Here is a 25,421-nt window from a genome sequence, read left to right on the forward strand (position 1 = left end):
AAACTTCCCATAATAGACTTTATTGCAGTGATAGTGTCTTATTTGGATGTTTGTCCACTAGGAACTGACAGTAGTTAAGTCAATTTTATAGAGTTCATGCAGCAGCCATTATTCGGAAAGAAGCTTTGCCCAGTTGGATGTGATTCAACACAAGATCTGAACTAATGGTAGAGTGTGACTAATTCATCTGATAACAGCCTGGTCTTTGGATTTCTGTTTGGAATTTTAATTTTAGCACAATTTTTAAAGCCTTGAGATCATTCTTCTTTGCTAATTCAGGAATATTAGGGTAATTTGGAAAAGAATGATGTGATATTGCCCTTAGATATTTCCATGGGACTTGATTTTTTTGAGTAATCTGAAGCTACACTAGTAACTACCCACCCACTAAAGAATCCTGCATGGGTTTTGTTGTTGCAGTAGCTACTGTCTATTGTTGCACCAGGTTTACTAATAATCAAAATATCTCTGTTTTGTGTTTTGTAGTTTTTGGGGTTTTTTTTCAGGAATCTTGTCAGTGAGACAACACTGATTTGTGCATCTGTGTCCATCTTAGAAGTGCTCAGTGTTCATTTTGCTTTCAAGCTAGCAGTTCATTCATCTGTTGCTCTTTTATCCATTGATCTTCCAGAGATCTAAGTTGCTCATGGATCTAGTGTTTTCCTTTTTATCTGTGTTGCACACACCCTGCTGGTGTTTACATGTTCTTGTAATCCTTTTAGTTCGTTACATTCTTTCCCATGTGCCACGCATTTTTTCAGTTTGAACTGGTTTGCAACAGTATGTGTGCCTCCATGGGATGTTCCTAATGGACTCAAACATTGTTTGCTGACTTTGTACTCTCCCACTTCAAGTATAATTTTAACTTCCACCAAGTTGAGGTGCTACCTGCATTCACATGAAGCAATATAAATCACTTTAGCTGGAGCTCCACAGTGCTGTTGCTATCCTGCTCCCCAGAGTCATATAAAATTAGCTCAGTTATTCACCATGACAGAGTGAAGTCGGCAATGTTGATATAACAACCTTCTCAGTTTGGGGAGGTTTATCCTGAAAGACATTACACCCAAGACTGTACCAAATTTTGTGCAGGATCTTAAATAGTGGGGTCTCAGTCCCTCTGATAGTTTAGGCACAAATAAGATGCATCACTACATTATATGTATCCATGTCAGAAACGCACAGAGCTCTTTCGTATCTCTAAGTCATTATTTGTACTAAAAACTGCAGAACAGTATACACTTTGACAATGCAGATTGGATTCTTGTTTATGAAGAATCGCAGGAACTTGGATTTTGTAAGAGAAATTCTGCACATAAAGCTTTAAGTGGCAGCTAAAAATGAGTCTTCTACTGATAAAGCATCTAGAAACAATCTTAGACTTCATTTATCTCATATAGTCAAGTCTACTACAGAGTATGGGATCCAATGTAGACATAATTTGGAAAAAAATCTGTATAAATATTTATAAATTTATGAACTAGTAGCATTTACGAAACACCACTTATAATCCATAAGTTAACATCTTAATAATAAATGAGAATATCCTAATTAATAACATGCTAGCATTTTTCCTTCCTTTTTCATAGGAGTAAATCTGAACTTAATTACAACCTAAATCCCCCCAAGAATTTAATGGGTAACAATCAAATCAAGTTTAGGGAAAAAAATACTTTCTATTTGTGAATTTAAGGTCCTCTGGTAATATGCCATATGAATACTAAGGAGTCATTACTTTAGCTGCAATTAGTCTATTATGGTTTAAATTGTCGTTATAATTTGATGGGTTTTTTTCACAATTCAGTAATGATGTTAAGGTTCTTCTGAGAACTCATTAAGAAAGTGTGGAATTGGAGTTTCATGTGAACAGGCTTTTGTTTTCCTTCTTTTCTCTCTTTTGTTTCAGTGACCTCTTGAACTTTGGGTCACTGATTCAGTTACAGCCTTGCAACATCAAAGCCGCACATTTTTTTCTTTGTATTTCTTCACCTTACTGCAGGAGACTCGTAGGAGGAAAAAGAAAAAGGAAAGAAGTTAAGACTTTTTCTGGAATGCCTGACAGTAGCAATCAGTGCTTTTTAATAATATTATTAAGCTCTTTTTCAGGGTGTTACAGTGCTAAGTACAGTTGAAAAAGGAGGTTTGGCTTCCACAGTTCAAATGCTATTCTGTTGCCATCTGGGCATCATCTGCTTGCAGGCAGGATTCAGAATATGAATTTCTATGAGAGGTCTGAGGTACCAAAGAAAGTATCAGTTGATTTTAAACTAAATGGGTGAATGAGGGGGGTTTTAGGTCACTCTTATTACTGGACTGTGATGTTCTGCAGAACAGAAAAGTAGCGTATTTACTTTTTAACAAACTATTAATCATCCTATCTTGAATTTGAAAGATTTATCTTCTTAATGGATGTGGGTCCTTAGCACAGGTTCATTAGCCAGGAGACAGATGTTAGCCAGGCACATGTTCTCTAACTTTGCTTTCAGAGTTCAGGGAGTTAGCACTGTTCAGTTAATACTGAAATTGCAAATACTGGACAAAGCTGATTTTCAGTGCAAGAATCTATTCATTAATGAAATAGCCATTCATTAGGTGAACTCTTGACCAAAACCTACTTTCTCTCTAGCTCTGAAAAGAAACTATATTCACTGGAGAAGCTCTGATATTATCTAAGTATTCAGAAGTAAGTTAGAAGTGGGTGGTGAAATATCAGAATAAAGTAAGTATTTAGCTTTGCATGTGAGTAAAGAGAAAATAAGAGAGCTGTTTATAGAGGAAAGAATCAGCATCATTATGTTAATTGTAGTGCAAAAAATGTACTTCTAGTACTATGCTGAACTTGTCTTTTTCCCATCCACCACCAGTAAGGAGCTAGTGGTATAGTTGTCTGTGGAAGAAAAGATGCAATTATCTGAATAAAACATTAATCCTGTTTAAGTATATAACTATAACAAAGTCTGATTTTGAAAATGTAATGAACTGAGGCAGCTAAATAAATGTTTGTGTTAAAGTACTTTGTCCAAAAAACTTTTCAAAACTTGTCATACACTTAAAGCCCTTCCAGCTCTTCAACTGAGAAGATGAATATTGCTGAGAGATTAACATTAGATCTCATACATCAGGAACTGCAACTAATGCTCTCTAAATACTGGAATACCATAAACCCCAACATTTTTTTCAAACAAGTGCTCTTTGTTGTGTGACTCTTGAGTTTTCAGAATACACTCAGGATCTATTTGTGAGCTTTCTTCACAACCTGGGGGCCAGGAATTTAGTTTGCTTTGATACCAGACTTTGAGATATGGTAGGTCATTAAGATCAACAACAAGATCTGAAACCTTCTGTTGGCACGAAAGTTGAGGTTTGAGTTTTCTTTATTCCATGTTCAGTATTAGAACTGAATGGGAATAGTTATTAATTTGTGTGAAACTGTGACGTAATTTACCTTTTCCTTCCTTGCATGATAGTACTTTTTTTTTCTTTTTTTTTTTTTGCACAAGTCCCTTTGTATCTTAGTACTTTTTACTTGTCTTTGTAGATAATCATCAGTGTATCTGTTTTTGATAAGACTCCAGCAGAGGAAAAGGTTCTTTCAAAATAATATTGATAGAAGGAATACATAGAACTTCTGTGTCTAGTGAGCCCAGGAACCAAAATTTATGAGCTTGCAACCCAGATGCTTTTCTTACTAGTTTGCTAGATGTAACTGTGCTCAAAGTAGCAGGAACTGAAGTTTTGGGGTGCACTAAACTGTTTTATTTTCTAAATGTACAAACCTCTGAGGAATCTGTATTTGTACTGACTGGATATGTCCCTCTTGCACAGAGAAATGCCAGTTTACACTTATCCAAGGTCAAAACCGCTAAATTCACAAACTCTGTTGACCCGAGAAACAGTGAGACAGATAACTCAAGAAAGGACTACCTTGAAAAATCATAGGGGCCTGCAGAATTCCTTTTCCCTCATTTTTGGAATTCAGATGGTACTTGCTACCTTGCAAAGACACAGAGATGGGCTTCTAGGTAAACAGAATTAGCTTTGTTGTAGAACAGACAATTCAGTCAAACCTAGGAAGATCAAATTCTAAAGACAAAAATGTGGCATCAGGGAGGCCCAAGCAAAACACCTGGTGCAGTGCACAGAAGTGGCAGAGCATGCCTAGACTTAGTCCAAACTGATGCTTTCTAGAATAAGCCCTCACCACAAACCTCCTGTCATTTCTGGGACTGGTGTTACATCACAGGAGTTTTGTTTCAAACTTCAGCAGTGTAACAGCACCCTAGACTCATTTGTGTGAAGAAAAACAGAGCTGATTGTGTGAGTATGAAAAAGTTCACACCAAGAGACTTTCCACCCAGTTAAGAAAGACTGGCAATTCTGTAAGGAGATTCTCGGTTCCAGCAAACATTTTGGTGTGTTCACGGCTGACTCAGGTGCTCATCTGGAGACAACGTTGCAACAAAGGAATAAGGAAAAGCTATCTTACCCTGTGCTAGCAACATCTCTGCAAAAAGTTATCAACTGTAAAGAGGAGCTATGGAAAACAATTTCTATCAATGAGGCCAGCTCTTGTGTATTTGCCATAATTATCTTTTGAGAAACACTCCATACCATAAACAACATCATTGTTTACGTTTTGCTGAGTTCATTCCTGAAGGTCTGAACTGGAGGATGTGGAATATATTCAGAAACAACCTGTAATCAAAATAAAAATGTGCACCAACAGGGGTGTCTGGATGAAAGGAGTTGTGGCAGATGCAGGAACTGCTTTGAGACTCTCCAACATTCAACATAACATATTGCTGGTCCTTAATTCTATCTGTAATCTCAACAAATTATTGGAGATTTCTGACCTGAGGGTCTCTGTTTTCTCATTCTTATCCTCAGTCACTAGTAAGAGAGCTGTGACATGCAGCTGGATACCAGGATGAACAATTAGCTGGGCAGCCTTCCTGCTTTTCCAGGCTATCCAGCATCTTACTGGAACCCAGACAAGGCTTGAGTCCTGTAGGTTTCATGGTGATGCACAGTGGCTCTCCTCATTCTCCACTGCTCAGAACTCAGGTGGGACCTCCAGCAATGCTATCAAGAAACTGGGTTTCAGTACCTCTGCCTCCAGTAATGATGATAATGATGAATCTGCCTTATAGAAGTTTATAATCCAAGTACCTCTCTGAAGGACAGTACGTAGGAGATCGAGCAATTAGCTTTGAGAATTAAATGGAAATAATATGTTATAGGTCAACAACTGTCCATCAGCAAAAAATGAAAAAAAAAATCAGAGTGAAAACAAGAGTAGAGGACCTAATAAAGGCATTGAAGACCCCTGTTCCTGAAAGAAGGCAGCCTTCTGTATGTGGTTTGAGCTGCAGTCAGTCCCTCTACAATGATCTGCTTAGCTGATGCAGCTATTCAGAAAGTACTTTGGATCTTGTCACACTTTACAGCATTGATGAAGTGATGATATGTGTAGGTTCTGCTGGTGTGCAAGTATTCCCAGTATTGTTCCACATGCTCCCAAAATCCAGCCTCAGGAATTTTCTTCCAGAGTTCACAGACAGTTACAGCAAAGACAGACAGACATGGAAGCAAGTACAATGGGGTTGTGCTACATTCTCATGTAGGAAATGAGGATGTGAATCATGGTGTTCAGGCTAGAGCTAAAGAGGTGAAAGGAGTAGAAAAGAGAAAGCATACAAAGCCTGAATGAAGCCTTTGTGTACCTAACTATGCTATGTGTCACCCTTCACAAGTTTTCAGGTTCGTTTTTGTCATATTTTGATAATGGCCTAAGGGCACTGTTGTTATCTGTCAACCTCCCAAAGTGGGATATTTAAGAGCCTCTCATATAGTTGTCCACACTTCTTGCCCTCTTTCTTGATGTATGGCTGGCCTTAGCTCCTTTATTTTTAAGTCTAATTTTAAGCCAATGGAGTGAGTGCACCTCTGTTGAAGGTGAGGTGATTTTTAGATCCTAGAATAATTTTCCCTTCATTTTGAATTGGTTCTTGAAGACCTATGTGTGTTGGAAAGCCGAAACTGTAGACAGTTGTCACTAAGACAAAATGGTAGGTGAAATCTTAACGAGTGAAAACAGAGACTCCTTCAATATGATACAAAATTCCATGGACTGCAAAACCAATATAAACCTATGGGAAACTAGTTAGTTCAATGGTCAGCAAACCCATTTCTTTGTCTTCACCTTTACCTGACAACAGATTCTTACTGAAAGAACTACAAGGAACAGAAAGAGACAAGAGTTAATTGCCTTTGCTTGCCCTCCCTGCATCAAGGAAGCATTGCCAACGAGAGTCTTCCCAAATTGCTCGTTCTGGGAAATTATAGTGAATAATGACTGTATCTGTGAATTTCATTTTATTTTGAAATTATTAACTTCTGGTTTGTGATGCTGTACAACACAATTGTGTGCTATGTGAAATATTGCTTCCTTTATTATAAATGTGCTTCCTAGTTATTTCATTGGATACTCTGTATTTCCTTTATTAGGAAAAATAGTTAGGAGATACAATAATAAACAGTTACTTCACCTAAGCCTCTACAAATGTTGTATATCTTTTTCAAACCCAGAGGGTGCAGTCTGTTTAATCCCTCATTGCATCTCACTAGAACTCCATTCCACTAGTAAGCCCTGTCACTCTCTCAGTGCTGTTCACTGAGTCTGAGAACTCTTGCCTGTGTTCTAATGCCCGTTTGAGAACTCGTGATTAGGTGTGGTACAGGTGTAGCATGTTCCCCTTTCCCAGGTGTATTACTTTGCACTTGGCACCACTCTAGTTCACCCGTCATGTTACCACAGTCTCATTCATTATTGAAAACATCACTCTTTACAGTTTCAGTCTCCAATATCCTGAACAAAATGCTTACTCTCAGTGTCCTAATTCCCAAAATGCTGAGGCTTGATTTTGCATTTGGGACATTTTACTGCACAAAATACAAAACCAAGTCCTTTCTATTTACAGTCTAATGTAACTGATTTTACATTTTGTAATATTTTTGAGGTTTTTAATTTTCAGGTTTGTTGTTTTTCTGTAACTAACTGATATTTGTTTATATTAAACTCCAAGAAGTGTTTTGAGCTTTCTCTAAGCTATTTTTAGTCTTTCTGCCTCTGACTGAAATAGAATTGTTAAGAAAGAGGCAGTGTGGTTTTACAGCAGTCCATAAGGAAAAATGCTTTAACTCGTACATATTCTTCCAAATAGTTTTTGCTTTTTGTTTTGCCAGTGACTTGCCTGTCAGCAAGCAAAGCCTTGGTGTTACACATTTGAACTAAGATATAAATTCAAAACCAAGTCTTTGTGGATGGGAGATTGCTCCCTATTATTAATTCAGCTGGAATCCCATGCAGAATGCAAACTGAATAAAAGCATAACAACCTGTTATTCAATACTTTGTGAAACAACTATAAAGTAATGGTCCACTAACAAAAGCTATATTTTGCAATGGAATTTCAATCAGCCTTTCATTGAGGGCTACTAGCAAAACTGAATTATTTTAGAGGAGTTTCTTAGTTTTGCTGTCTTTAATTATTGCAGATTTTGTTCCTGAACACCCTTGATGTTTGTGTATTGCTGCTTGCAGAGACTAAGATTTCAAAAACAACAGTGCTGCATACTTAGGTTTTCTTTTTTGTGGTATAATCAAATTTTATTTTATACATATTTTATGCAGGAATTTAATATCTGCTGATATTGCATTTTAATTTTTACTCAGATATGGGTTTACTTAGTTATTCTCTCAGGTCGTTGTGAAGATAGATCTCTGTGTATTGCCTATTGCAAAATTGTTTCAGAAATGAGTCACAGATTAATTTTAAGAACCCCTTTCTGTAGCTCCTTGCTTTTAGTATTTCCATAGATTAAGACCTATAGCACTTTTTGAGGAAGAGGTTCCACCCAAGGGTGTATTTATTGTATAGATATGTATGACATTTCATTATGATTTTCTAAAATCCATGCCTTGCACAATGCTTTCTGACTTCCAGCTAGGTACAGTTTATTTCCTACTGGATCAATTTCTGTGCAAAAGCTTGTTCAGGAAATCATAGTCAAACTGATGGCCAACACACTCTGAATCTGTACATAACTCTTTTTTGTATTTTGACATGAAACTTGATGTTTCTAGGTGTTGGATACTTTCTAAGTTGCTTTTTCTTACTGTGGTTTTTTTTTTTTTTTTTTTTAATGTAGCTACTTGCTATTTAAACTCAGGTTTTTAACTTTTAAAATCGTTGTCCAAAACATTTCAGAATTATATGACACCATTATGAAACTTATTTTGCCCACTTTCCTTTAAAGATGGTGGAAGGGAAAATTATAAGGTTCCACTTTCTCCACCTTTGAGTGCCTATCTAGATAATGACTAATAAAGGCTCTGTGCCAGACTTGTTAGATTTTTGTTTTATACATAAATACAGATGTTGAAAAGCAGGTGTTTAAAGGAGTAAACTGTGTGGGTTTATGCTTGTACATTTTTAGCTGCTGTTAGCCTGAAGTCTTCCATAAAGACTGATTATCCTGACTTCTAAAATAATTTCTTTAAGACTTGCAAAACTCAGAGGATTTTGAGAAAATCAGAAAATTTCCCAGCTTTTAGAATTTGGAAAATGGATTCATTGCTCTGGCAGCCAGCTAAACTGATAAAACACTGCCTAGCTGCTTCTCAGTTTTCATGTATGAACTATATGAATTGAATGAAGAATTCTGTATTTTTTTAAACCGAAACACAGAAGTGCAAGACTGACTTTTGTTAATGTTTTAACCTTTCAGCTTAACTGTGAGTTCCCAAGATGTTTCACAGGTGCAGGTCTGTTCTGCCACAGTGAATTAAAGGGAATTACTGCTAGACCCATCCCTTTTTTTTTTCCCCCTGGGAGAACGATAATTCTGGCTCCACAGGTCTGTTCTGCCTGAATAAGAGACTTTCCATCTGTTGAAATTACCATAAATATTTTGGTTGATATGAGACAGCACCTGGGACCTTGTAGAGGGTGACAGCGTTTTTCCCACAATACAATTGTCAGCAAGTGGACAGGAGAGCACTGGAACTACTTCAAGCAATATGGTTCCTGCTTCAACAAATCCAGACACATAATGGTTTCACAGCCTCTTGTTTTTTGCACAGGTCTCTTTATGAGACCTTCCTATTGAGTGCTCTGATGTGAGGAGTTAGGATGAGCAAATTCAAAATTCTGGCCCTTTATGTTTGCTGCTATTAATTTACTGTGTTAAGAAGGGACATTACAACTGCCAAAATGAAAAATGCTGATACTTTACTAGAGGATAGGTGTTTTGATATGATTTAATAACATTTGCACCCAGTTACATTTGATGGGCCATCTACTGCCTCATTCCAGTGTTGGAAAGGCAGATATAAAACAGAATTTCTTAGATTTAGTAACATTGGACTATTTCCTAGAATTATGTCTTTATAGAAGGCTATGTACAGCTGCTATCTGGATGTGGGTGGCTGTACCATTGTATCACAGTTCCCTGCCATACTGCCTTGTTTGGGTCTATCATACCACATGCTAACTTCAAAAGAACTTTTTTTTTAGCTTCCTAGCTAATACATTTCTGGTAAGCAGTTTTATCCAGTGACAAAATACGGTCTGCTTATGCATATTAGATTATTGGTGATATCATCACAGTCAGCTGCAAGCAGTCAGTAGGTAACTTGGTTTCTACAGCAGCTCTTAGTGATGGCCCTATATACCATCTTGATGAAGTTTATTGCAATTTCTACAACATTACCACTAAAACAGCTATGAAAATACTTTGCATATGCTGAGCTTTGACAACTTAGTGTAAATATCTCCATGTTCTTTTCTGCCCCGGTAGCTAATAAAAAACTTTACCAGCTCTACGTTCTAGAAGGAAAATGCAAGCAGAGGTACAAATGGAAAACATCGTTTGCCTGAGGTTATACAACATGTCACAGCATTGATTTTCCACATTTTACATCCACAAGTTGCTTTGAGCAAAATCTGGCTTTTCTGCAGTTGAATGTGTTCATATCCAGATGCCACATTTTTCTTGACTTATGTAAGGGAGTGGCTTGGAGACTGTGTCAAGTTCAGTTGTTTCCTTGAATACTACCATTTTTTCACTGTAGGTAATTTCAAGCAACTGCAACTACAGCTTGGCTGATAATTGTCAACTCTGCATGTGCTTTGTTTTATTACTTGAGTCACTTTGTATACCTTTCTTTTATCTCAACAGGGGGACAGACCATGTTCCTTACTACTTATTTTTATCAGTCACCATTCATTGCATTCCTCTGATAGCTGAAATCAAAAGCATCATATATATATCTGAGGTTAGTCAAGAAACATCGACACATGGAAATTCCAGCCTTCTGCTCTTTGACAACACTTTCTATATTTTTTTGTAGTGATAAATACTATGAACATTTTCAAAATGTGAGGACAAAACCTTGTGTCTCTGAGTCTGCCCAAAAGAAAGTAATTTGTGCCTCCTGCAATAGTCGATGTTGCAGTCTGTTACTGAAATGCTATATCAGGGGCAGGGAGGTTACTGTATCTTCCGGAATCCATTAACAACAGTTATTTTATTATTTGAATTAGAAAACGGAGTGAATATAAACAAAGATATATACAAAGTACATACTAAGAGGTTTCTCTTCTTTGATGTAATCCCTCTGTACTTGTTCTTTTCAACTGTTTTTCCATACAACCTTCCTTTGTAGAAGAAGATTCACAGTCTTTGGGTTTGTATAGGATCTTGCACACAAAATCCTGGTATGTGATTAAGATTCATTTGTACCACACTCGTGTTCCTCCCCTTAACAGTTTGGACAACTGTTACTGTGTAGTGCACAGAAAGTTGTGCTCATACTGGGATCTTTGCTTGGTTTTGTAATTGCTGACCTGCTGTACCATCTTTGGTGAGCCAGTGGATCTCAATTTCACTGTTTTTACATTCCCTATCTCCTTACCCATCTTGACTTATGTTAGTAAAAAAACTGTTCTCTTACTGTTGCAGCAAAAATTTGTCTCAGGTCTTGAATGGGCTTTTTATACTTTGTTATGTTTTACCAGACGATATTTGAAAGAACTGTACAGAATTTAATCCCAGTTCACTTGCATTTAAAAGCAGTGGTCCCTGTAACTAAACTCCAAGCTTTCAAAATTTTGGGAGAGGAGAAGCAATCTGCCTGGTAAACTATAACAGAAAAATATTTGCAAATAACCATTATAAAATTTCTCTAGGTTTAAGATTTCTCATAAATGTTATGCTCAAACTACACTTTTTATTAAGACTGGTTATGAATCATTTTTGTGGAAGAGATTTAAGAAATACATATTTTTGTTAAGCAAAGGCATTTCATTTTGACATCCTTATATTCAGTGAATAACTGAAACATGCAGATAAGACTTGTGGGCCAGTTTTAAGGATTGGAATTTCAATTTCATTGTGATCTTGCTGTATCAATTAAAAAAAAATGTTGAGGCATAAAGCTCTTGATGTTGGTGCAGTTTTTTCAATCTTTGTCTATTTCATGATGATTTGTTATCATACATATAAATATATCTATGTTATATATATCTTAAGGACAATGCATATTTTAAAACAGTTGTGTCAAGCAATTTTCAGGTAGGATGTTTTATATTGTAATCAAATAGTAAAAAATAGTTTGAATTCCTATAACTGCAGCAAATTTGAAACAGGAATGGACCAAAGTTGTCAGCCGTGTGTTTGTATAAGAATTCAGGTCAGATTTGGCTGTAATATAAACCTAATGAGAATTTCATTTATTTCTTTGGTTATTTATGCTTCTTCTCACACACCACCTTTTTGTTTTGCCCTTGACTTTATAAGAGATACTGATTGGGAATGATAACTTAGGAGTTCTGTCATTTTAAAGACTGTAGACAATAAAGACCAGCACACAGTATGCAGCTGAATTTATGTCTAGACCTCAAGAGATAAATAATATAGATAAGCACATAATCATATTTTCCTATAAACATGAAAAGATGGTGAATGGTATGCAAATAACCTCTATTTTCTCCCAAGCAGATGTTTGTACATGCCTGGTAACATGTTCGTCAGAAGATAGAATCTCACGGAGAACACTGCATACCTGCTTGAACCACGTGCAATAATAGTAAGTCATAAGTCAAATGTTACTATGAACCTCTGAATGTGACTGTTTCTTTCATGACAGTACCAAAACAGGGGATAGAGAAACGTGACTGGGTTGACTTCACCCTTGATAGTTTATTTATCCAAGGCCTGTGAATATCTATCAGAACTGTTTACCTGTGCAGCAAAAGTCTTGAGTTTCTCAGTTTGTCCTTTATTTATATAACAGCCCAAGGCTTCTATAACTATTATTTTGATCTTACTGTTCTAATTTCTTCGACATCCACAACACTTGCAAAGGAATGTAATCACCCCCAGCCAATTTCTAACATCTCAGAGACTCTGTGTTCTGATGTTGCCATACAGTTATACTCAGCACATTTTGCATAATTACAAATTACAAATTACAGAACATTGTATCTAGGAGACACTGTAATACCTGCAAACAGCAAATTATTTATTCAAACAATTGACATTTGGGAAAAGCAAGTATGTTATCAGCGTAAAGACCCTGGAGGAATCCTTTTGAGGTTAGTTAAGAGGCATCCACTTTGCTCTGCCAAACAAAATACAGGAAATAGGAGATTTGTTTCATGGATACCAAGTGGTCTTAACAGTGACTTGAGAACCATAGGACTTTTATCCAACGAATTATCCTACTGTGTGTAAAAAAAAAATCCAAGTGTACATAAAACTGCACAGTAGCACACTTGTAAAGCTTATAATTAATTATGATTTAGATATCCACTAATACCTGTAGATTTACTTGTGTATTAGAGTTCTGCAATAAATATGTAAAAGCATCATTTTTTAAAAAAAAAATTTGTATGCTAAAGGAGGTATTGTTCAGTGTAGAAAACTTTTTTTTTCCTACAGCTTTTAGCAATGAACTGGGAAATATCTTTCACTCCCATAAAAAAGGACATAATCTTGCTGTATTGAATGATTTTTAAAAAGAACTAAATCTGTAATTTGTGAGTTGTGTTGCATTTTCTGATTGCTCCTTACCCCAACTAAAAAAGTTTAAAATGCTGTTATTCACCTCAAAAATTACTGTCTCTACTTCAGAGGGAAGCTCTAAGAATAATCCATTTAACATTGTAAGGCACTTGTATGATAACAGGACAAATCTTCCAGATAGACAAGGTTTCTCTTTGCCACATGCCTTTCTATAATAAAGGAAGTGTTTGTCATGAAAAAGGGACAAAAAAAAGTCCAGAAACTGTAAAGGCAACCCCCCCCAACCATCAAAAAGAAGGGTATTGTTTGAATCCAGAGAATGAAATGCTTTTCAGAATAGGATTAGTTAGAAACTCATTGTTCTGATATTTCACAGAATCTCTACTGAGACCTGGTGATACAGCCAATGAACTTGTTTTATCAAAAGACCAGCTCCTTGTGATACTTTTGACTGTCCAAGGTGGATCTGCTGATCTTTACCTGAACAAAGTGCTTCTACTTAGAATATTGAAAATTGATTCAAATCCTTGTATACAATGATCTACCTAATTTCTTGTTTTACCTTGAGCTCATTCAGAGAACCAATACGAACGCAGAGCTAGGAGGAACTGAGAACTGATCAGACAAATTCTCCTGCAAGAACTCATCCTGTAAAACAGAGCAGCAGTGCCAGTCTCAGCTGACACTGAAAAAGGATAAAATGGAAATCCTTTTCTGCTTTGAATGGTTCTTCTATCAATGTCCAGCAAACCTGTGGAGTTCTGCATATGAAAGGGGCAAGATGATAGGAATAAGATTTGGCATGTAACAGAATGAGACACTGGTTGGGAATAAAACCTAACACCATCTCCCCTATAAAATTTATAAATTTCTCCCTCATTTCAGTATTCATTTAATTTTCAGTATCCATATGAAGTGTGTGTATAGAAATAACTTTCACTTTCTCCTTGAAATATGAAAAGGTAAATGTTTTCGTAGGTGAGAATCTGTAGTTTATGTGAAGACGTGAGTCTGTGCCCATTAGTGTTTTTAAGAGATCTTAATATTAATATATTTGAAAATCAATGAAATAGAGAACTTTTAGTCTCTGGATCCTCTGACAATCAAGGCAGTGTATTAGGTACTTTAGAGCCTAGGACTGCACAGTAGGTGGTTTTGATTAAGTTCTCCAAGATATACTACTATTTGTTGATAGAATGAAGTCTATGCTTTCTTTTCTTTGAATAATTGATAGAACAAATATGACATAGGTACATCCTGAACATTATTAACTAATTTGAGAGGTCTTTCACGAAACTTAGGAGGAATGTCAACGCACACGTCATTATAAGAAATTAAATAATTTATCACTACGTAAAGGAACAACTTGGAAAGGAGCTTTCAAAGCTTAATAGAGTTGCTGACCAGAAGAAAAAATACAGAACTGATGGAATTAAGTTTCTTACAAACTATCCAGTCTATTTCATCTACCACCTATGGACACAGACGTATTGGAACAAGTCCAGAGGAGGCCATGAAAATGATCAGAGGACTGCAACACCTTTCCTATGAGGACAGGCTGAGAGAGTTGGGTTTACTCAGTCTACAGAAGAGAAAGCTTTGGGGAGAACTTAAAGCACCTTTCAGTACCTAAAGGGCCTACAAGAAAAGTGCAGAGTGGCTTTTAAAAAGGGCTTGTAGTGATAGGAGAAGGGAGAATGGCTTAAACTAAAAAAAGGTAGGTTTAGATTAAACATTAGGAAAAAATTCTTGACTGTGAGGGTGGTGAGGCACTGCAAAAAGTTGCCCAGAGAAACTGTGGATGTCCCATCCCTGGAAGTGTTCAAGCCCAGGCTGGATACAATTCTGAGCAACTTGGTCTAGTGGAAGGTGTCCCTGTCCATGGCAGGATTGGAACAAAATGCCCTTTAAGGTCCCTTCCAACCCAGGATGGTCCTTTGCAGGGTTAAGAGTTGGACTCCATGATCCTTGTGTGTCCCTTTCAACTCAGCATGTTCTGTGATTCTGTAATACTATGACATGATTTTATTTTTTCTAATCTGATGCCAAAAGATTACAAGTTAGACAGATGTTTTACATTTCTGGGATTACAGGCATGTGTTATTGCCTACTATCAATAGTTTCAACCTTCTTGTCTTTTGGAACTATTTTTTGATAACAATAGGATACTGTGGAGGAAATACTTGCTCAGAAAGTAAGACAAGAGAGTGGAGTACAGAGTCAGCTTCATAGCACCTACATAGAGTAGCTCTTACAGTTAGAGTGTCTTGGAATTGAGAAAAGCATCTTTCAGTTTCTCTGCATATTAATTCAAATGTCTTATTACATTGTCTCTAAAATAACAATAGCAATGATATCTCTTTCTGCAGGTTACAACACTTCCAGGACATGGAATGTTAAGTTGTGTGCTTTGGTATGTGTATCTTTATCAAATTATTTAAAAGAACAGAAAAAGTGTAGGGTCTTTTGTTTTTACAAGTTTACCTGTGACTAAACTGGAAACAATTAGAGGCAGAACCAGCATTTGTAGCATTCTCATGAGTAGCTCTCCAGGAAACGAAAAGTACTTCACTTCCCGATAGCTCATCTTATATGATCGGAGAGAAAATCCAAGGATTACACCTGAAGAGAGGGAAAAGATATCATTACTTACTCTTTTAAAGTAGTAGTAACACCTAAACATGAATATCTGTAGAGTCCTTACTCCACATATCTGATTGTAACATGCAGTTGTTATTATGCCCCAGGCTGCAGTCCCAGTTTTTTTCTCCAATATCATAGCTACTAATATAAGTTGTCCTACCGAAGCCAGGCAGTTATTGTCACAGTTTAGTAACTTTATTCCCCAATTTAGTGTTCCCAGCAAAACACTACAAACCCCACACTGTTCACTCACACCCCTGTCCCCCCCACCCCACCCCACCACCCCCCCGTGGCGGGATGGACAGAAGAACTGGAGGCACAAAAGGTAAAGAGCACGAGATAAGAATAATTTACTGGAGACAGCAACGGAATAAGAAAATGAACAATTTTAATAATGAGGTGTACAGGAGTCAAGCAATTCACACATGACTGCTCACCACCTAGAAACTCCTGACAACACCCCACGTGCTGCCGCACTCTGTGGTCCTGCAGAGACGATTTCTCCTGTCCCCAGAAAATGAGGTGGGGGGGTAGAGAATAACCTCTGGGTCCTGCCCAAGCCCCCTCCCGGCGACTGCAAAAATTAACCCTGTCCTGGCTGGAACCAGGACAGGTATTCAGAAGGCTATTTGTGCTGCTGTTTTTTGAAATCTGGAGCACTATCAAAGGTACATCTTGAGCACTAATGAAAAGGAAACAGCCCCTGCTACTACAGCCAAGAGCTTTGAATTCTGGGATTTTGAGTGTAATCACACATGCAACGCATATACATACTAGCTACCAGTCTTCAGAAGTCTTGTCCATGCCTGTTTACTCTGTGGGGTCTGATCCTGCAGATGTGCTCCAGATTGGAGGAGATAACCAGGGCAGACGTATTTGAGAATCCCCTTGTGGTTTGGTCTTTTCATAGTCAAACATCAGCAGGAGGTAAGTGGTATTACACACGCCTACCTTCAGAAAACACTGGCACTTGCAAAGAAGCAGCTAATCAGGGTTGGAAGGTCCTGCTTGAGGATTAAGTGATGGGTCTCAATGCCTGAGGGACAGGAGTAAGGGAATGCCTGGATTCACTTATCTTTCTGCGAACGGATAAATGATGCTTGAGATACGTTTACAAATGGAAGCCAAAGATGGGCTGATGTGTGGCAACATAAACTTCTCGCCTACACCTTTGCAGATTTTGTCCTATACTTGGCACCATCTGCTTGATTTGAGTATTTAGTTAGTTATTTGGTTAACTGACATAACCAATTGCAATTTGCAATTGTTAAATGGCTTAGTGCCTATCTGATGTGCATCTTCTATATCAAGCCAAACAACACATGGCTTTATCTGGAACGCACTAACCACTCAGATGGTGAAACACAACTATCTCTCCATCCCATTTATGACTCCACGTTCTTCCCTACTGTCTAGTAATTGTGTTTGGGCTAACTGTGACTATATAGAAAACTGGCTCAGAGGACTGATCCTGCTGCATAAAGAACATACTTGACTGGATTAATTTTTAGCCAGGTCAATTCCCTGAGGCAATTTTTTTTGTATGGCTGCACAAGTATTGGTACCTTCACAGAGAAAAATGTGCCTTGGAGAAGAGTGGGATTGCCCTTTCCGGCAGATAGCCAGACTCAAGTTTCCTAAAATTTTCCAAGAAACTACCTCTTCAGTGACATTAGGTAGCAGAGTATTCAAGCTCCCTTCTAGATCCTGTTAGAACTCAAGTGCAACCTGAAAATTCTGTATCGCTGAACACTTCTGTTAATTGATAGTTCCAATTCTTAATCACTTTGTGGTTTGCTCTTTTTTAAAATCAGATCTTTGATTGGTACATCCAAAGAGCAGATAATATCTTCATGCCAAATTTTGCTGGTTAAAATATGCTGTTAAACCTTCTGCTCTAGCTTACTGACATCTGCTGACATAAGGAAACAGCTCTAACTCTCCATTTAGTGACCTCTATCTATCTGATCATGATTTAGGGACTTCAGCAGGTTGTTTAAGCTAGAGGAATCCAGAAATATCTTGCGTAAAACAGAAAATCTGAGTTACAAAATGGGAGAAAAGTGATTAGAGTGCAATTGGCACCAAGCATGAAGTTCATGCTATGGAAGAGAGTGGCAGGGCTAGAAAGGATCTGGTTTAGTCTCATTCATGTTCTACAGTTTCAGGTAGAGAAAGTAGACAGTAGACATTTTGCATAAGAGTTCTTTTTTAGGTAAAATTGCATCATAAAATGCAGAGGAAAGGCCTCTGAATTATTCTTGTTTAAAAGACCTGCCTAAGAGTTTCCCTTCTTTTCAATATGGTTTTAAATTCCACTGAAGTGTTACTCATTATTTTCTTTTTATATGGGAAACACATTTCTCAGATATAAAGAATCCATCTGGACCTTTTGTTTCTGTACTTAATGAGCACTACATTTTGACAACTGGATAACAAGCAAATAGAGCTAGACTGGTTTCTTACTTAGGCCACAGTTCTGCAATTAGTTCCACATGAATTAATCTCTGCACTAGTACAAAGCCTCACTGAGGTTGGTAAGGGTTTCTGAGGCTGCTATAAGAGCTAGTCCTTATGCTATGCTATAAGGGCTCGATTATCTGTTCCACTACTGTCCAAGTAGTACGAAATTACCTAAGAGAGAAACAGATGGTGGTTTGAATGAGTATTATTGGTAGTGAGAGTGAGTTTCTGAATTTTCTGTGTAAACCTGTTGAGCCAAAAACTATCTGGGGGTTTTTGTCCTCAAGTGCTCTGTGCTTAACTACAGAGTTGCCCAGCACTGCAGTTTACAGAAAGAATTTCTGAAATGCGAAAAAAATGTGCCCTGGTAGTGTATTCTGTTGAAATGGATAAACACCCAACAGTTACTAATTCTTCAGCCTTAATCTTAGCACTGCTATTAATTTGTATGCAGTCATACCTAAGACATGGGAACCTTTCTCTGACTCAGTTTCCCTGCTTGTAATGTACATATGGTAGTAGTTGTTTCATAGATTTTTCTGAAAATTAATTGTGTTCACATAGTGTTCCTAGCAGCTCAAGAAGAAATTCAAGCAAATTATTTCCTCATTGTAGTGTGTGCTACTGAAAGCAGAACAGCATGATTTTACCAGTCTCTCTTGATTTTAGATTAAATGAAGATTGGACATTATTTTCTGTTCTGATTTTAAATACCTAGATACGTGGTATTACATCCTGTCTGACAAAGGTTTGTTAACAAAAACTGTGGTCTTGAAACAGAAAAGTCAAACTTGGCAAGGTACCTTTGTCTTCTTTGAAATAACTTCTTAGAACCAACATTCACAGGCTTAGGCAGCAGCACACAATGACGATTTAAAGATAGACACAATGATAAAGCATCAAAATAAAGCTGTGAAACAAGACCTGCTAGGAGGCAGTAAACCTTTGGAAGGTTTGGAGTATTCCAACAACCATCCAGTACTTTGTGTGTGGTAAGAGTTTTAGTGTTTAGCACTGTCCATAATCAAGACAGGGAAGATTAAATACTGGAACTGGCCTTTCTCAGTAAAAGTTTCAAATTTCAGGTTGATTCTGAAAATTGTAATGAAATAAAGCCTTATATGAAACAAGCTCCCCCAAACTTGCTGTGCAGGTTTCTGTCTACCCTTTGTAACAGAAAAGAACAACTAATCAAGGCTATCAGAGCCTGACTTCTCAAATGGTAAACGGTGTACCATTTCTGCACTGCAGGAAAGAGTAGATTTCTTAACAGAATTTGTTAGGCTTTTTTTAGGTAAAAATCAGTAGTGCTTGTTTAAGCTAACAAGCTGAATTCTATACATGTGTATAGTTTGTATAATGTAACCATACTGCTAAATGATTTATACAGTTCACAATGATGAAGCAAATGAGAATGAAGTTGTAAAAAGATTCTTGAGGAGTTCTTGTCAGTGATACAGTCAAGTTTATGGAAAAATTTATTTGCAGATAATCCTGATGACAATGAAGACAATTAGAACAACCGTTGAACTAAACAATTTTATTATATTTTTGTACCAGTGTAGATGTTCAAACTAAAATTCAATCTGTATGAATACAATGAAAAGAAGATTCAAAAATTGAGAGAGTAGAAGGTAAAAATAATTCTGGCTGTGACAGAAAAGGGATGAAAATGACAAAAATGGTAGATATTATTTGGAATTCCTTATTCCAAAAATAGAAAGACTTTGATGAATGGCTTATGGCCTTCACTTCCAGATTGGGTACCAGAAAAGAAACAACAGAGACTTCATATCAGATCTTCAAAACTATGGATATACCTGTAATGGCTAAGAAATATGCAACCTTCTATATAAAATTTTTTTAATGGATTAACATTAATAAGTGATGAAGTGAGCAATAAAATCAGGGTTTGAATTAGCAAGAGAAAATAGTTTTGTAATATTGAGTTTTTAGGAACACTTATTGTGGAGATAGTCTTCTACAAAAATAATCACATAATTTCCTAAACTGAATTTGAAAATTAACTTCAAAATCCTCCATGGAGAAAATGGAGCTCTTAATTGTTTACAAAAATGCCCTGGTCTCACGGCAGTAGAGAGCTGTTTCACATGATTGTTTCTGTTGCATAGATGAAATGAGTTGCATACCTACACATGAGTTTAAAACACCACATCAATTGAAAAAAAAAAAAAGAATCACGACTCTTAGAAGATGAGAGATGGGGCTTTACCCACATCTAAATGCTCATTCAGGAACATTAGGGAAGCTTACATCTATCCTCCTCCTTGGCCCACTCAGAAGAATTAGATATAAAACCTTAATAGAGAGAGGACTGTTTTTAAGTCTAAGTTATTAAAAATGAATTCTTACGAGCTTCTGGTCTCTATCTTATTTCAGAATCACACAGGAATTAATACCACACAATTACTTGGAGCTAATATTTCTTACAATGTCCATGCTCTCTACTGTATTTTCACACAGAAACTAGAAAAATCTAGCAGTTTTACTTGTTAATTGATCAAACATCACTCGAGCATATTTCAAGGGGAAATTCCTATGTGTTATATCAATGATGGTGCAAGAGGTACTTTTTCTTTACCAGTGCTTGCCAGTTCAATCAGAACACACCACTGAGAGTTACACACACTTTTTACTGTGAATCTCAAAATACTGCTAAATGAGGTCCATATTATTTTCTTTTTCTTTAATGGATGAGGTACAAAATTACTTTTTCTTTCCCAGCAGAAAATAGAAAACTTCAAAAATAACTGGGAAATACCTTAAACTAGATAGAACAGGGCACTAAAGTAAGAGCTGATAATAGTCCAGTTCCAGAAAACCTTGTAATCAGCAAGCAAGTAACATTTTGTTCTATAACAGAAATTGGGCTACAGCCATCAAGAGAATCAGGCTTGTACCAGTTTAATGGGACACTGTATATTTTTGTCAGCTGCATAGCCATTTCATTCGTATGTTCCTGCAGAGCTCTGGAATGACTGCTTTTTTCGTTGGGTCATTTGTTTCTGCTTAATTTACCATTTTGTTCTGACACCTTTCTTCTAGCAACCAATTTCAGATAAGTCCACAACTGTATTTACTTGAGACAAAAAGGTAAATGACTTCTCTAATGATAAGAATTATTTCAAGGTGCCGACAAAATCCCAGTCTTTCCTAATCTCTTTCTTTGCTTGCCACGAGAACCACACAATGCGTAATTTTGATAATTTTTGTTCCATGATTTTATATTGAGTCCTCACCACCTAGTATATCACCCACTCCTTCCTTGCTTTCTGGTTTTCCCTAGTAGGTAGGGAAGTATGTTCCCTTTGAAACCATTTTTTGAAGCTAAATACCAGGCTTTGACTGCATGATGCAACTGCAGCACAGACCTTAGTGAACTCCAAGTTAATGAGATCCAAGTTGCTCCATTAGATGTCTATGTTGAAGTGGAATATGGGTTTAATTTGGACATAAGCAGCTAATTCTCCTTTGCCTGAGAGATACTGTAAGGTGAGTACCATAGAAGAACTCGGTATCCTAGCCATGACTTGGATACAGAAAAGATCTGGGACCTGTAAAAAAAAAAAGAAAAAAAGAAAAAAAACGAAACAAAACAAAACAAAAAACAAAACAACAAGAGTTGTTGACTGCATCAGAAGGTGTCAGTTTGTCACCTCTGCGCAGGGGTCACAGGAGGGCTGTGGTGCTCACAGCTCTGCTGAGGAGATACAGATCCACAGTCAGAATGTGACTGCAGTCATAGCCCACCAGGAACACCTGCCCCTTGGAACCTGACCCTGAAGACTTATTTTGCCCTGTGACAGATACTGCCTTCCAAAAAAACCCACACCAGAATTCTAACATCACTATTCCATGACAATCTGCAAAGATCCAGAGGTGTTTTATAGTAAAAGTATTTTACAGGCCTTTAGAGCTAGATTAACATTGACACAGACACACTTAGCTCACAGCTCAAAACTAAGACACTCAAACCCTCTGCCTAACTGTGGAGGAGCCTGAATACCTGAGACACCTTTATAGCTTCACTTGCCTTTACTTGCAGACACAGCAGTTCCTCCTTGGATTTTGTGGACAGAGGGCATACAATTGGAATTGGGAGTCTGAAGCTGTGAGAACAGCTGTAACAGATGTACCTAGGAAACTAGTGAAATCACTGTTTTACCAGGTACTGCCTAAACTGGACACTTCTTACACCAAATTTGAGGATATAACAGCATCTGAGTGCTATTAAGACGTTTTTAAAGAAATCACTGAAATCTGCCCTTCACTGTTCTTTGTTCCAATGTTAGACTCACACACTTTTCCCCTTCTTCTCCAGTTGTTTGGCTCAGCTGCCCTTCTTCCCCAATTAGGAGGTAATTTTCTTCTTTTGAAAACACATCCAGAAGATTATTCTCTTTTTATCCAACTTCTACTTCTCTGTTTGCCTTTGATTTTTTTTTCTACTTTTTCCCTTGTTTTCCTTGAACTGTTTCTGTATTTATTTCTAATTTCTCATCTTTTATTTCCCTCTCACTCTCTTTTTATAATTTTTCCTTTTTTTTTTTTTTTTTTTTTTTTTTTTTTTTTTTTTTTTTTTTTTTTTTTTTTTTTTTTTTTTTTTTTTTTTTTTTTTTTTTTTTTTTTTTTTTTTTTTTTTTTTTTTTTTTTTTTTTTTTAAGACAAGCAATAGCAGGGCATTTGTAGAGGATTTGGAATGAAGAAGAGTTTTCACTGCTGGCACTGAAGCAGACTGTTCTTAATGGAATAGGGACATTATTCCCAATTGCATCCTCAGACAAGAGACTTCATTGAAAGACAAACTATGCCTAGTTTATGTACTCCTGTTAGTCTCTGAGCTATAGAATAGGTTTTTAATGCAAAAAATAGCAAATAATTCCATGAAAATATAGAAGTAACGTCTTATTATGCATATAAAAAAGATCAGGCATTGATAATATATGTCAGATTATGTTTTATGAAGCATTATTTAGAACTAAGGTACTATTCAGTGCCTTGCAAAGTTACTGTAATAACTCTTTCTTTCCTGCCTGGCTTTAATTTGCTGCTTCACATTCTTGACTAACGTTAATGTATCTACTCCCATAAAATATAGATCCCAACAGATAAGAAAGCTGCTCTCTGAAAGTTTACACAATTCCCTTCCTGCCTTTGCATTTCTTTTGTTCCTGTTTTAACTCAACTGGGAACTGACATATTCCTTAACAACACTGAATTCTGCTTTTCCCTACTACAGTTACAGCTGCCCATCCATACTATTTTGTCTTTTTACATTATAGTATCACTGAGGAACGGCAGTCAATGAGACTGAGATCCCCCAGGGCTAAGAACTTTGTGCAAACATGCACAGAAAACAGAGCTCCCCTCTGAGGAACTTCTGCTGTAGAGTAACAGAGAGCCTGAATTTAGACACTGAGATTTGCCTTTGTTCTTTTTAATTCTAGCTTAGACATACACTACAAACAGTTCGTTGTAGGCTATGCTGTCTTGATATGCAGTTTTACACCATCATTAGCAGGACATTCAAATTATGCATTCTTATCTCTATGGAGCTAGTCCAACTTTTAATTCCTACAAAATCACCTGTTAATTTAGCTTAGTGCTGATATTCTAAATCTGTAACTGACATGTTTGCCACTGAGGATTAAGAATTTTGTTGAATCAAGATATGCCTATGCCAGACCTATTTAGTTCACAGAACTTAACACGTGGCAGACTTTTTGTTCAAAGATTTTAAAAAATCTTTTTAATCCAATATTTTGCTGAGACATCCAAGCAACCTGGATAGACTGAGAAGAAGCAACTCCTGTTGTAGAACACAAGACATATCAGGTGAAAGCATTACCATAACTCTTTATTTATGTTTGATTTGTCATTCAGTGAATTCTTTCCATAAGGAACTCAGGCTGAAACTTCGTGGCTGAAATTCCTGGAATCATGTTAGCATCTCCTGAAAAAGACAGCTAGGATACTTCCAATCCCTAGCTGTTTGAGTTTGTTACTTGAACCATTTCACTCCTAAAAACCTCAGTATGACACTGAAACTATTCATAACTAGAACGTTCCATCTATTTAGTTTATTAGCTAACAGCCTCTTCCAACATACGAATTTCCAGAAGAGTTTTATTTCAGTCAGTTAAAAAGAGGTATCATGCCTAACTTCTTGTGAGTTAACATGTGACAATTAATTTAGATGTAGCCTCCATGTAGGTAATGGTACCTCTCTTCTCGCTGTTAGATGTTATTCAGAATGGTGGAATTTCCCCATCTTAAAGGTCACAAAAATGGCACAGGGAAACTTGCACCTGGAACAATACTTAATTACACAGTAAGTACTTGAGTCCAAACTGTGACCTTTAACATCCCTCCAGCTTAAATCTAGAAATCTATAAAGTTAATGGGCACTTCTTCATTTGGTTTGGAAGACTCCTCACTTCTCACCATTCTGCTTGTGTTTTTCTCAGAATTGCCGTGACCTGAACATCTACTTGCCTAATTCCCAGTTCTGAGGGACTAAAATTGAACCCAACAGACACATACAGAATGCACAGAATCAACTGAGCTCAGGATGCCCTAGGTTCCTGTTCTTGCTCAAAGGTTCACTTCACATTCTAGGGCTCCCTGTTATTTTTGCCATCAGGTTAAAACATGATGTTGCCTTTTGCTCTCTTGGCATATAAATTTGTCTTTAGAAGTCTTGCATTTCCTCCTGCCTGATAAAACAGCTTTCAAAGAAATGGTAGAAGTGCATCCTCCTGTAACTTGCCTTTTGGAAGGAAAAGAATAACCCAACTCCTGAAGTACTGCTGACACTATCCTCAAGGTGAGGATTCTTGTGCTTCCGGATCTTCACTGAGTGAAAAATATCTGGCATGCTCCTGACTCACTTAGAAAGGTGTGGGAGTAGAAATGCAAACCTGTTTGTTTGTTTGTCTATTTTTCTCCCGGCAAGTTTTGGGCAGTTACATGCTTAGGCTGTGGACTTGTAGAGTTACCTTTTAAGTCTTCCAGCTCTAGATCATGCACTAAAAAGACACGCAGCTCTGAGATCTGGATTCCATGTGCAGCTTCCTTTCCTTACAATGTAGGTTTTGAAGGACTAGACTGCACATTCACGTCTGTTTGATGTATGTATTCCCAAGTCATATTGTAAAAGACATCAAAATATATTATCAACTACCTTTGGTTAGCACTCCCAGGAAT

General features: G+C 37.0%; 1 protein-coding gene across 1 annotated transcript in view; it reads right to left on the reverse strand.

The window, feature by feature from the left end:
- SLC1A3 (solute carrier family 1 member 3) overlaps positions 1 to 25,421 on the reverse strand; it is a 61,864-nt gene that overhangs the window by 26,811 nt on the left and 9,632 nt on the right. The window contains exon 3 of the mRNA XM_027878720.1: positions 15,573 to 15,710. Coding sequence (XP_027734521.1) covers positions 15,573 to 15,710 — 138 coding nt within the window. The remainder of the gene's footprint in view (positions 1 to 15,572; positions 15,711 to 25,421) is intronic.

This window comes from Empidonax traillii, unplaced genomic scaffold, assembly GCF_003031625.1.
Source record: "Empidonax traillii isolate 1590-97213 ecotype Southwest subspecies unplaced genomic scaffold, ASM303162v1 scaffold44:size1908036, whole genome shotgun sequence".
In the NCBI taxonomy this organism is placed as follows: domain Eukaryota; kingdom Metazoa; phylum Chordata; class Aves; order Passeriformes; family Tyrannidae; genus Empidonax; species Empidonax traillii.